General features: G+C 46.0%; 1 protein-coding gene across 8 annotated transcripts in view; it reads right to left on the bottom strand.

The window, feature by feature from the left end:
* The window catches only part of LOC139413464 (transcription factor EB-like), a 122,724-nt gene that overhangs the window by 20,049 nt on the left and 88,534 nt on the right, over window positions 1-14,141 (bottom strand). For all 8 annotated transcript variants that reach the window (XM_071160908.1, XM_071160903.1, XM_071160904.1 and 5 more), the window contains 3 exons: window positions 12,828-12,917; window positions 6,160-6,277; window positions 5,615-5,665 (listed from right to left, as the gene is read on the bottom strand). In XM_071160908.1, coding sequence (XP_071017009.1) covers window positions 5,615-5,665; window positions 6,160-6,277; window positions 12,828-12,917 — 259 coding nt within the window. The remainder of the gene's footprint in view (window positions 1-5,614; window positions 5,666-6,159; window positions 6,278-12,827; window positions 12,918-14,141) is intronic.

Raw genomic sequence — 14,141 nt, forward strand, 5'->3', positions numbered from 1 at the left:
TATACCAACAAGACAATTTAAGCACGACAAAGCCACAATAATTAGCCATACAAGATGTAGGAATTTGGAAAACTTATTTTGATAATCTATACAAAAACATCCCACAAAAAGATACAACAGAACTAATTAGAAATTAAAGAAATTGAACATCCTTGAATCAGTCACAAAAAACAACTAAAATCCATTAGATTACCCAATAATCCAACAGGAACTAAATGAAAAGCTCAAATCTATAAAATCAAAGAAGGCTTGTGGTCTAGACAACATCAGAAATGAAATGCTGAAAAACAGCACACCTGAATTGCATAATGCTGTGCTTAAATAGTTCAACATGGTTTTAACTTCTGGCTACTTCCCTGATGTCTGGAAGCAGGGGCTCATCTCCCCTAACCACAAAAGTGGAGACAATTCAGACCCCAATAATTACAGGGGAATTTGTGTAAACAGTAACTTGAGAAAGGGTTTCTGTAGCATTTAGAATTCAAGAATTCAAACCTTTCTTCAAGAAAACCAATGTAATAAGTAAATGTCAAATTGGCTTTCTCCCTAACCATCACACTACTGACCATATATACACCTTACACACACTAATTAATAAACACCATCACACTACTGACCCTATATACACCTTACACACACTAATTAATAAACACGTCCACCAAAAAAAAGAGGTGAAAATCTTTGCTTGCTTTATTGACTTTAAAAAAGCATTTGATTCTATTTGGCACAAAGGGCTATTCTACAAAAATCTCCAAAGTGGGCTTGGTGGTAAGGTGTATGACTTAATAAAATGTATGTACACAGAAAACAAGTGTGCAATAAAAATCAAAAACCAAAAAACAGAATTCTTTCCACAACGTCGAGGTGTGAGACAAGGCTGAAGTTGGAGTGCAAATCTTTTCAACATTTATATCAATGAATTAGCAGACATGTTGGACCATTCTCCAGCCCCAGGACTCACACTATTTGACACAGAGGTGAAATACCTGCTATATGCTGATGACTTGGTACTTCTATCACCAACCAAAGAAGGTCTTCAACAGAACCTTAACATTCTAGAGCAATATTGCCATACTTGGGCTCTGGTAGTAAATATCCAAAAAGCAAAAATCAGGATTTTCCCCAAAAATCTATAATTATTCAGAAACACAAATATAAATTCACCCTGAACAACACCAGAATTGAACAAACACCTTGGTCTGACTATATCTGCATCGGGAAACTTTAATATGGCAGTGAATGCACTCAAAGAAAAAGCCCGCAGAGCAATGTATGTAATAAAATGTAATGATTCAATATCAACATCCCAATTAGAATGTGGACCAAAATATTTGACAGTGGAATCCTACCAACAGCTCTTTACGGAAGTGAGGTTTGGGAGCCACTCAAACTCGACTTTAAAATGTGGGACAAACATCTAATTGAAGCCCTACATGCAGAATTCTGTCAGAAGATTCTACAAGTCCAGAGAAATACACCAACTAATGCATGTAGGGAAGAATTGGGCCGCTTTCCAGTAGTAATGAAAATATAGAAAAAATCATTAAAGTTTTGGCTACATCTAAATTCAAGTATGCATTTTAAAGCACTTCAAACCCAAGAGCTGAGCCCAGAAACGAGCCCTCTCAGTCAGCTGGTGTTGGACCTCATCAACCAAGCTGACACCAGCACTGCTTCAAAATAAAGAATTCCAATAAACAAAATCAAAGGACTCATATATACAACATTGGAAAAACGAAAAAAATAAATCCCAAAGCCGACTAAACTGCTATCTGACCCTAAACAGAGAATATGAATTGGCTGACTATCTCTACTCTGTCAGAGATACGAAGCAGAGACAGATCCTTACCAAGTACAGGCTGAGTGACCACCAATTGGCAATAGAAACCGGCAGACATAAAAAAACATGGCTACACAAAGAGGAGCGTGTATGTGGTCACTGTGCGACAGGGGAGGTAGAAACAGAGATGCACTTTCTCCGTTACTGTGAGAAATATTCCTCACCAAGAGATTCATTATTCACAGATATTACTACATTTATTACAAATGTTAACTTATTAAACCCAGAGGAAAAACTAAACATACTCATGGGAGAAGGAGCCACGGCTCCTCTTCCAGCCAAATATGCATTTGCCTGCCATAGCCTGATGGACACTGAATAATATCTGCATAGAAATTAGTAACTTACTTATTATTAGTATTATACTATTATCTCTATTATTATTATTATTATTGAGAGCAAGACCGACCGTGTGAGAGAGAGCGACACACCGTGAGAGAGAGAGCGACACACCGTGAGAGAGAGAGCGACACACCGTGAGAGAGAGAGCGACACACACCGTGACAGAGAGAGCGACACACACCGTGAGAGAGAGAGCGACACACACCGTGGGAGGGGGAGAGAGAGAGACACACCGTGGGAGGGAGAGAGAGAGAGACACACCGTGGGAGGGAGAGAGAGAGACACACCGTGGGAGGGAGAGAGAGAGACACACCGTGGGAGGGAGAGAGAGAGACACACCGTGGGAGGGAGAGAGAGAGACACACCGTGGGAGGGAGAGAGAGAGACACACCGTGGGAGGGAGAGAGAGAGACACACCGTGGGAGGGAGAGAGAGAGAGACACACCGTGGGAGGGAGAGAGAGACACACCGTGGGAGGGAGAGAGAGACACACCGTGGGAGGGAGAGAGAGACACACCGTGGGAGAGACACACCGTGGGAGGGAGAGAGAGACACACCGTGGGAGGGAAAGAGAGAGACACTGTGGGAGGGAGAGAGAGACACACCGTGGGAGGGAGAGAGACACACCGTGAGAGGGAGACACACCGTGAGAGAGAGAGCGAGAGACACCGAGAGAGTGCGAGAGACACCGTGAGAGAGTGCGGGAGACACCGAGAGAGAGTGCGAGAGACACCGAGAGAGCGAGAGAGAGACACCGAGAGAGCGAGAGAGAGACACCGTGTGAGAGAGCGACACCGTGAGAGAGAGAGACACCGTGAGAGAGAGAGACACCGTGAGAGAGAGAGACACCGTGAGAGAGCGAGACACCGTGAGCGAGAGCGAGAGACACCGTGAGCGAGAGCGAGAGAGAGACACCGTGAGCGAGAGCGAGAGAGAGACACCGTGAGCGAGAGCGAGAGAGAGACACCGTGAGCGAGAGCGAGAGAGAGACACCGTGAGCGAGAGCGAGAGAGAGACACCGTGAGCGAGAGCGAGAGCGAGACACCATGAGCGAGAGCGAGAGAGAGACACCGTGTGAGAGAGCGAGAGAGAGACACCGTGAGAGAGAGAGACACCGTGAGAGAGAGCGAGAGAGAGACACCGTGAGAGAGAGCGAGAGAGAGACACCATGAGCGAGAGCGAGAGAGAGACACCGTGTGAGAGAGCGAGAGAGAGACCGTGAGAGAGAGAGACACCGTGAGAGAGAGCGAGAGAGAGACACCGTGAGAGAGACACCGTGAGAGAGACCGTGAGAGAGAGACACCGTGAGAGAGAGAGCGAGAGAGAGACACACCGTGAGAGAGAGCGAGAGAGAGACACACCGTGAGAGAGAGCGAGAGAGTGACACACCGTGAGAAAGAGCGAGAGAGAGACACCGTGAGAAAGAGCGAGAGAGAGACACCGTGAGAGAGAGAGAGAGCCAGAGACACACCGTGAGAGAGAGAGAGAGCCAGAGACACACCGTGAGAGAGAGAGAGAGCCAGAGGCACACCGTGAGAGAGAGAGAGAGAGCCAGAGACACACCGTGAGAGAGAGAGAGAGCCAGAGACACACCGTGAGAGAGAGAGAGAGCCAGAGCCACACAGTGAGAGAGAGAGAGCGAGAGACACACCGTGAGAGAGAGAGAGCGAGAGACACACGGTGAGAGAGAGAGAGCCAGAGACACACCGTGAGAGAGAGAGAGCCAGAGACACACCGTGAGAGAGAGAGAGCCAGAGACACACCGTGAGAGAGAGAGAGCCAGAGACACACCGTGAGAGAGAGAGAGCCAGAGACACACCGTGAGAGAGAGCCAGCCAGAGACACACCGTGAGAGAGAGCCAGCCAGAGACACACCGTGAGAGAGAACCAGAGACACACCGTGAGAGAGAGAACCAGAGACACACCGTGAGAGAGAGAACGAGACACACCGTGAGAGAGAGAACGAGACACACCGTGAGAGAGAGAACGAGACACACCGTGAGAGAGAGAACGAGACACACCGTGAGAGAGAGAACGAGACACACCGTGAGAGAGAGAACGAGACACACCGTGAGAGAGAGAACGAGACACACCGTGAGAGAGAGAACGAGACACACCGTGAGAGAGAGAACGAGAGAGAGACACACCGTGAGAGAGAGCGAGAGAGAGACACACCGTGAGAGAGAGCGAGAGAGTGACACACCGTGAGAAAGAGCGAGAGAGAGACACCGTGAGAAAGAGCGAGAGAGAGACACCGTGAGAGAGAGAGAGAGCCAGAGACACACCGTGAGAGAGAGAACGAGACACACTGTGAGAGAGAGAACGAGACACACCGTGAGAGAGAGAACAAGAGAGACACAGTGAGAGAGAGAACGAGAACGAGAGAACGAGAGACACCGCGAGAGAGAGCCAGAGACACGCTGCGAGAGAGAGCCAGAGACACACCGCGAGAGAGAGCCAGAGACACACCGCGAGAGAGAGCCAGAGACACACCGCGAGAGAGAGCCAGAGACACACCGCGAGAGAGAGCCAGAGACACACCGCGAGAGAGAGCCAGAGACACACCGCGAGAGAGAGCCAGAGACACACCGCGAGAGAGAGCCAGAGACACACCGCGAGAGAGAGCCAGAGACACACCGCGAGAGAGAGCCAGAGACACACCGCGAGAGAGAGCCAGAGACACACCGCGAGAGAGAGCCAGAGACACACCGCGAGAGAGAGCCAGAGACACACCGCGAGAGAGAGCCAGAGACACACCGCGAGAGAGAGCCAGAGACACACCGCGAGAGAGAGCCAGAGACACACCGCGAGAGAGAGCCAGAGACACACCGCGAGAGAGAGCCAGAGACACACCGCGAGAGAGAGCCAGAGACATACAGCGAGAGAGAGCCAGAGACACAGCGAGAGAGAGCCAGAGACACACAGCGAGAGAGAGCGAGAGACACACCGCGAGAGAGAGCGAGAGACACACCGCGAGAGAGAGCGAGACACACACCGCGAGAGAGAGCGAGACACACACCGCGAGAGAGAGCGAGACACACAGCGAGAGAGAGAGAGACACACAGCGAGAGAGAGCGAGAGAGAGACCGAGAGTCCGAGAAAGAAAGGGAGAGTCCAAGAAAGAGAGAGAGAGACCGAGAAAGTGTCACAGGCAATTAGACTTTAGTGCCAGAGCAGCAGACAGCTGTGGGTTAACCATCTACCTGTGGGTTGAGCTGTGTCAGCTGAATAAACCACTGTGTGTGTGTTTTTAGACAGACAGACAGAGAGTGGCAGGGACAGACAGACAGAGTGGCAGGTGTACTTTAAGCTGTGCGAGGTAGTAAAAATGATGGATGTTGAAAAAGTGCACACTCATTCCTATTGTGTTTTTGTGAGGGAGGGTGAAAGTGAGAGAGAAAGAGAGCACACAAAAGAGGGGGATAAACTCACTCAGGTTGTGGTTGTCTTTCTTCTGTCTCTCTTTGGCCATTGCACGGGTTTCTGCATTGATAAAAACAACAAGCAATGAACTAACACTGTCCACAAAGTGTGTATAGTGAGTGTATATAGTTTGGGGTCATAGAGAGTTTGAAAATCATGTTAGAGGCTCACTTTAACCAAATTCATTGAGATTTAGTTTATGCATGGATACAGTATTTCCCCCTAATCATTAGTTAATTAGCTTAATTTACGAATTGAATTCAAACTCAGCACAAATGACATTAAATCGTCCCCTCATTCTAGAGAAAAATATACCACTGGTAGCCATGTATTTGGAACTATCTAATCCTTCTAGCTTTGGTCTGCTGGTTTCCATTCATTACTTAGCATCTGATTCAGACCTGGGAAACCAGGTGGGGAAAGCATTTGGCCTGCAGGTCTGTCTCTGATTGGTTACTATGTTTCTGAAAGCTGTAAATGTCTGAGAGCTGGCTGCTTGTTTGCTGTGTCTAAGCTCGTCTCTGATTGGTTGCCGTGGCTTTGATTGGTCCTACCTGTCAGCTCTCGTTTGATGGCCAGGTTGGCAGGGCAGGAATTGCTTGTCATGGCGATAGATTGACCGGTCATCCCAGGGCCCGTGTACACGTCCAGGTGACTGCTGGACAGAGGGAGCTGGGGAGGACACACAAATCAGTATGAGCACCACAACCTACATTTCACTCTATAATCTCAATAAGAGTATATAGGGTGACTCTCTTTGTGAGATTGAAATCCAGGAGAAATAAGAGTATCAATACATTTGTCCTAGAAAATATTGTAGGGTTAAGCAGGGGTTATATGAATTACTAGTCAATTCATCATCAAGTTTAATGAAGGATGGGTTCAAACAATGAACCAAGCACATCCTTTAGATGGAGAAACGATAGATACAGTATACTATCCTAACCAGACACCCTATTTTCAAGTCAGTTAGGACCCCACTTTAAGCCGTTGTGGTTGGGTGATCGCCTGACACACAACAACATTCAGGAAACCATGCATGAACAAAACCTAGGAACATCTTAAAAACAATGCTGGAAACCTCAAGGGTCGAGGACAAACTCCTTTTTCCATCAAATTCACTGAGATCACCCTCAATTACCTTAGAGAGAGCGAGACAGAGCGAGAGTGAGAGCGAGTAGACATCGCGAGCGAGAGAGCGGACAGAGCGAGCGAGAGCGAGTAGATATCGCGAGCGAGAGAGCAGACAAAGCGAGCGAGAGAGCAGACAAAGCGAGCGAGAGCGAGTAGACATCGCGAGCGAGAGCGAGTAGACATCGCGAGCGAGAGCGAGAGCAGACAGAGTGAGCGCGAGAGCAGACAGAGCGAGCGCGCGTAGACAGAGCGAGAGAGTAGACAGAGCGCGAGCGAGAGAGAGTATAATAGACAAACAGGCAGTCGGTGTCTCATGAGAGTTTTATGGCATCATATTGTGGGTAACCCTGGTTAACCCTCTGAGCCAGATCAAACTCTATAAACACACAGTGTGTTACATGTGTAGTGACTGGCTGTAAAGAGAAGATAGCAGAAGATCTCAGGCCAATATCACACCTGGAAAATACTGCCTCTGCTCTGACCTACACACAATCATCCCTTATCTCTGTAAGGCTTGATTCAATTCAAGGGCTTTATTGGCATGGGAAATATGTTTACATTGCCAAAGCAAGTGAAATAGATAAACAAAAGTTAACAATAAAAATGAATAGTAAATATTACTCACAAAAGTTCCAAAAGAATAAAGACATTTCAAATGTCATATTATGTCTATATACAGTGTTGTAATGAAATGCAAATGGTTAAAGTACAAAAGGGAAAATAAAACAATCAAAGTATAAAATGATTTACAATGGTGTTTGTTCTTCACTGGTTGCCCTTTTCTTGTGGCAACAGGTCACAAATCCTGCTGCTGTGATGGTACACTGTGGTATTTCACCTAATTCTTTGTGGATCTGTGTAATCTGAGGGAAATTTGTGTCTCTAATATGGTCATACATTGGACAGGAGGTTAGGAAGTGCAGCTCAGTTTCCACCTTATTTTGTGGGCAGTGAGCACATAGCCTGTCATCTCTTGAGAGCCATGTCTGCCTTCGGCGGCCTTTCTCAATAGCAAGGCTATGCTCACTGAGTCTGTACATAGTCAAAGCTTTCCATAAGTTTGGGTCAGTCACAGTGTTCAGGTATTCTGCCACTGTGTACTCTCTGTTAAGGGCAAAATAGCATTCTAGTTTGCTCTGTTTTTTTGTTAATTCTTTCCAATGTGTCAAGTAATTATCTTTTTGTTTTCTCGTGATTTGGTTGGGTCCAATTGTGTTGCTGTCCTGGGGATCTGTGGGGTCTGTTTATGTTTGTGAACAGAGCCCCAGGACCAGCTTGCTTAGAGGGCTCTTCTCCGGGTTAATTTCTCTGTAGGTGATGGCTTTATGGAAGGTTTGGGAGTAGCTTCCTTTTAGGTGGTTGTAGAATTGAACAGCTCTTTTGATTTTGAAAAGCAGGTATTGGCCTAATTCAGCTGCATGCCTTATTTGGTGTTTTATGTTGTACATGGGGGATATTTTTGCAGAATTCTGCATGCAGAGTCTCAATTTGGTGTTTGTCCCATTTAGTAAATTGTTGGTTGGTGAGTGGACTACAGACCTCACAACCGTAAAGGGCAATGGGTTCTATAACTGATTAAAGTATTTTTAGCCAGATGATGCTGCAGACTGTTTTAGTGCCCTCGCTCGTTGATATATATGTTGAAGAGGGTGGGGCTTAAGCTGTATCCCTGTCTCACCCCCGGCCCTGTGGAAAGAAATGTGTTTTTTGCTAATTTTAACCACACACTTGTTTGTGTACATGGATTTTATAAATTCGTATATATTTTCCCCCCCAACACCAATTTCCAATTTGTATAGCAGACCCTCATGCCAAATTGAGTCAAAAGCTTTTTTGAAATCAACAAAGCATGACAAGAGTGCCTTTGTTTTGGTTTGTTTGCTTGTCAATTAGGGTGTGAAGGGTGAATATGTGGTCTGTCGTACGTTATTAATTCCTAGCCAGATGTAAAATGTTCCTGTTTTGACTAATTTAATAGAGTGGGTTAGATCTGCTCTATACCAAATTAGCATACCCCCCGAGTCGCTTCCCTGTTTCACACCTGTCAGTTTCTACCAGCTCTCTGTAACCTAGAGGGCAACCAGTGGGTCCGTCTCATTTATACCATGTTTCTTGTAGGATGACAATGTCTGTATTTCCAATTGCTTTGATGAAGTCTGGGTTCCTGCTCTTTAGGACAAAGGCAGATGACCTCAGACCTTGTACATTCCATGATGAGATCGTAAAAGCTTTGTGTTCCATAGTGTCTAGTGTTTTTGTGTGGTTTAGGCCTGGACCATCACAGTAGGTGTGAGCCGAGCATGTTGAGCATCTGACACATACCTCTTAGGTTGCAGGATGGGGCTTGGGTGGGTGTAATAGTGAGGGTCGGGCCTGTTGCTCTGCTCACAGCCTAGCATGCAGTATGTACTCTTGTCATGTTGAGGTCATTGCCGCAGTGTGCGGGGGCATGGGGTGGGCAGAAGGGGCATAGGTCTGATATGGGGGAGCCTATACAGGGTGTGTCCAGGGTTTGCTTGGGGTGGTCTTAGCTGGTTGGGGTGTGGCTGGTGATGCTGTGGTCTGGGCGTAGGTCCTCTTGGTGCAGGTCTAGGAGGGGATCTCGCTGGGCGGGGTATCTGTTGCTCCTGTGTGAGGTGCTTGGGCTACGGTTGAGGGTGACATCCTTCAGGGTCCTGGCAAAAGTTGGGATTGCTGCCTGGTCATAAAGACTGTTCAGGTCCAGGGTGGAGTGGTGGGTCAGGTAGACAATAGGTTGAGGCACAGTCTGGCAAAATGCTTGCATTCACCCGCTGTCTGGTTCAGGTCAAAGTCTTTTTGTGGATTCTCTGACCCCATCTGTAACCCAGCACCTGTGTGGAAGACTAGCGGTGTCCTCTGTATAAGTTGTGTAGACGTTGTTTAACTTCTGAAGCAGTCCCTATGGCTACTACTAGTCAACTTCCCTCATGAGGAATTGGTGATGAAACGTGCTGGTTTACAATAATAGAAAAACTTGAGGATGTGGTTAAATGTCTATTCTACAATACTAATGAGGCTTGACAGATAAGAGAGCCAGATACCTTATCATTGAGACAACTGAAGTGCAGCCAGGTCTCTCTCACACATAGTAAAACTACAGGCTGTGGACCGAGACCTCAGATCCCATCATCAGTAGGGTCTTCCTCTCCTTTGTCAAACCAGGGACATGTTGTTCAGTTAGGTGAAACCCTCTCCTCACCTTGTCCCTTCCTCCCCCTCTCTCACACAGAATGCTTTAGTCTCAAACCACTGACTCCTGCTGTCCCCCATCGCCCACACCCACACACAGAGCGCGAGAAACTACCCATTTTATAACAAACTCTCTCTCACACACACATTCAGACCCAGGTCAGTCATGCTTAGTATTCTCTCTCTGCGGCATTCCCAAGATCTCCTTAAACTCCCAGATGCTACTGAGTTTACCGCGATAATCCTGGTCACAGATTAGAAGATGAGTTTCATTCATTAGGGGGAAAACTCTGTGTTTAAGAAAAGCTAACGAGGCGAGCACCTCCAAAAACAGAGAGGAGATGTGTAAGGTAACTAACATTAGTCCTGAGGGATCTCATTATACACATCTCAGACAGAGCGAGACCAAGAGAAAGAGAACAGCAGAACTATTTAGAGGCCTGTATATTAAATCAGACTACACCAAACTAAAAATACAAGCACACCTGGGGCAACATTGTAGCAACCACCATCAGTAGTCCCTCCAGAGAGCTGCATTCATGCACGGAGCCACTATCACACACACTATACCACTGTCCCTGTGTGCAAATCAGAGTTCCATATGGATCAACTTAGCTCCCTGAGAGCCAATCAATAGTAAAATAACAATCTAATCAATGACTATGAGATCGTGTATCATCACACACACTGAGTAATCAAGGGCCAATCAACTGAAGCATGAGCACCAAGAGATAAACCCAGAGAATGCCATTCTATTCCACTCAGAGACATTGTGCGCACACACACACACACACACACACACACACACACACACACACACACACACACACACACACACACACACACACACACACACACACACACACACACACACACACACACACACACACACACACACACACACACAGAGGGGCTGAGGGAGCTGGGCCAAAGAAGAGAAACAGAGGAGAGGCCAGCAGCGACCATCATGCTGGACAATTAACATCCTATTGTGTCTTATCTCTAATGGCCGAACGTGTCCCTCATTGGAAGTGTGCCCACAGTGGAAGGGCTCAGCTCAACCGCTACCACTTCAAAGAGCTGCTCCCTCTCAGCCTCCATCACCAGCCCCAGGCGGCCGAGAGCCAGGCTCATCCCCTAATCAGAGACCTGAGGCTGGGAGTTATAGCTGACCCTCCCTGCCCCGGCTCCAGCCCTCACCAACCCAGAGGGGGGTGCAGGGGGGCATAACTCTCCTAACTAGCCTGCCTCAATACTGACCAAGATGGGCGGACAAAACACACAAACCTTATATTCCTCAGCCACACATAGATCACACACACACAGTAAAACTCAGACTTCTTACCAGTTGGATCTGTTCCCCGTCTATCATCTCCACAATGGCATACGTCTTATTCATCTCCTTCATCCTTCCTTCTGTGGGTCTGTGCGCTCTCACTCTCTTACGCTGTCTCCCACTCTCTTACGCTGTCTCTCACTCTCTTACGCTGTCTCTCACTCTCTTACACACACTCTCTCTCTAACACTTACTTGCTCACTCACTCCAGCCCTCAGAGACTAACCTCCGTCTCACCAAATCCCTCTCTCTTCTACCCTCTCCACACCGCTTAAGTGAACTTTCCCCTAACTGGACTTTCAGCCTGTTTTTCCCTCTCACAAATGACCCTCATCCCCTGTTCCCCTCCTCTCCTGTGCCTCTCCCTCCTCCTCCTCCCTTTCTGAATGCCTTGTAAACAAGTTGAACTCTAACTGGCGGTGGTTTAATTGTTAATTCGGAGCCATTCCTTTAAACACAGAGCTCTGTGCTTCTGCTCTAAGATGGACACTCTTGGACCACTGCATTTTTTTTAGGACTACGAATGCCTATCTTGGTCTCTGAAACCACAGCACTTCACGTCAATAATTTAAATCAATTAAAAACTTAGATTCCTTTAAGCCAACTGAAGGTTTCCCCTGGGGTGGGACGGCAGCAGCAGCAGACAGCTGATTGAAGCCACTATAGATCAGCAGTTATTCATTAAACACTGAGGAACAAACAGCCACAGGCCAAATGCCCCCCAGTCAACATCAAATATCAGCCATTTTGATGTTTGGGAAGTTTCATGCAACAGCAGCAACAACAATAACAGTAGCAAAACAGCAACAGTAGTTTTAAGATGGGACACAAACACACGGAGGAGCCTGTTGCTAAAGAAGGAGGGATTATGATAAACAGAACAAGGAGTCTTTCTCCTCTCCTCTCAGAGCCACAGCCTCAGTCCTGATGAGTCGGCATAATCACCCCATTGACTCACACAGGGAGGGGCAGAAGTGGACCAAAAAATACAAGAGGGGGTAAGACAGGGGTTAGAGGTAGATAAGGATAGAGGGAAGAGAAGGGGGACACAGACTCAGATATTTCACATTAAAATGTATGTCAAACAAAAATCAACGACTGCAACGTTAAACAAACCATACAACTCTGTTGAAGAAACGCGCAAGGAGTACTTAACAATATTCACTTCATTTGACAAAAACACTAACATGAAGAATGGTTTGTGCCGTCATTGTGCTACCAAACTTTGCATAGGCACTGTTCTTCATGTTAATGTATTTTTGTAAAATCTTCAGTAGAAATGGTTAAATGTAGTCATAGTGCATAGAGTTGTATGGTTTTGGTTTGGTTTGACATACATTTTAAAGTTAAAGATCTGAGTGTCAGTGTCACTCAGTTACCGTGGAATTGCCCTAAAATATAAGTCTTATCTCAACACCCATTAACCTACCTATTCTTTTGCGTGAGCATTTCAACCAGTTCAAGTGTTCAACCCTTCACAATCCCACCCAGGTGAAAATGCCGTTCTATAGGTACGTAGTGACTGTATGGTTTAATACTTACAGTGTTGGACGTCTGAAGAGGGTCAATATACTGTTGGATGTCATCATAGCTCGACTGCATGCTGATGATGTCATCGATGACCTCATCCATCTGTGCCAACAAAGAGGGATTTAAAAAAAATATATACTTCTACATTAATATACATTTAGATCAGTGATACCAGAGAATATATTCAGACAGACTAAGGCAGCCATGTTGTGCATAGAGAGACAATCAACTTTATTATCACATAAGAGTCATTTCTTACAGATACTGTAGATGCTGTATACATGGGTGGTGGATAAAGTGAGTTTCCTATATAATATGGAATGCATTAACACTGAAGTGTGAAACAGCTCTCTGAAAAATGTGTTAGAACAGACAGGAATAGGAAGTGAGAGGATCAACTCGGCTGAAAATCTGATTCCATCCAGCAGGTGGCGTTTTTTTTATTGTTTCACCCACCATGCAAGGAGTTTTTGTATGGGGGTCAATGAGAGAATGTCGAATTTGGTCAACAAAGAAATTAATGGATTATTTGCTACGTGAGGTTCATTCAGACATTTTTATCTAATAGTTTTGTAATGCTTAAGTTGTTACGAGCGTACTGATACAAGTAGGACGTGTCATCCCGGCAACTTTGAGAAAAAACACGTAATATTGGAGTTGTCTGGAGATGGCTATGCATATTCATGGCATGAGGCAAGTAGCATACCATCTCTCTCCATTGAATACAGGCAACCGCCATCTTGAGACAACGCCAATATGAAGTGTTTTTTCTCAAAGTTGCCGTCAACAACCCTCATTGAATATTCAAAAAAGGATTACAATAATGAGATGTATCCACCAACCCAAAGAAAGGATAGGAGGAAGCTAGGCAGCCCCCCGTGCCACTTTGTGGACCACAACTCCCATTGTTTAGGGCAGAGAGACCTGTATCTTGTCAGTATATCCATAATCTTTGGTTAAAATTAATTATGACGACGGTCACACTTCATTTGGATAGTCCCTACTTTCCATCTGTAGATGCTGTAGATGCTCTTCAGATGGTCATACTATCAACAAACTATCTGTGGATAAGCAACTACTTGCTTATCCAAGGTTAGGTTAAGAATAAGGGTTAGGGTTAAGTTTAGGGTTAGGATAAGGTTAGGGTTAGTAGATAGTCCATCTGAAGATGCACTACAGACTATCCAAATAAATATGATGACTGGAACAAAACACTTATCATTAACTTTTTATTGAACTTTCATTGAACACAATAAGCTTATCCTTCAACCTACAATATTACACCTTGGTTGGACTGCAACATACAGTATGTAATGGGCTATGTTT

This window comes from Oncorhynchus clarkii, chromosome 7 (genome assembly GCF_045791955.1).
Source record: "Oncorhynchus clarkii lewisi isolate Uvic-CL-2024 chromosome 7, UVic_Ocla_1.0, whole genome shotgun sequence".
NCBI lineage: Eukaryota > Metazoa > Chordata > Actinopteri > Salmoniformes > Salmonidae > Oncorhynchus > Oncorhynchus clarkii.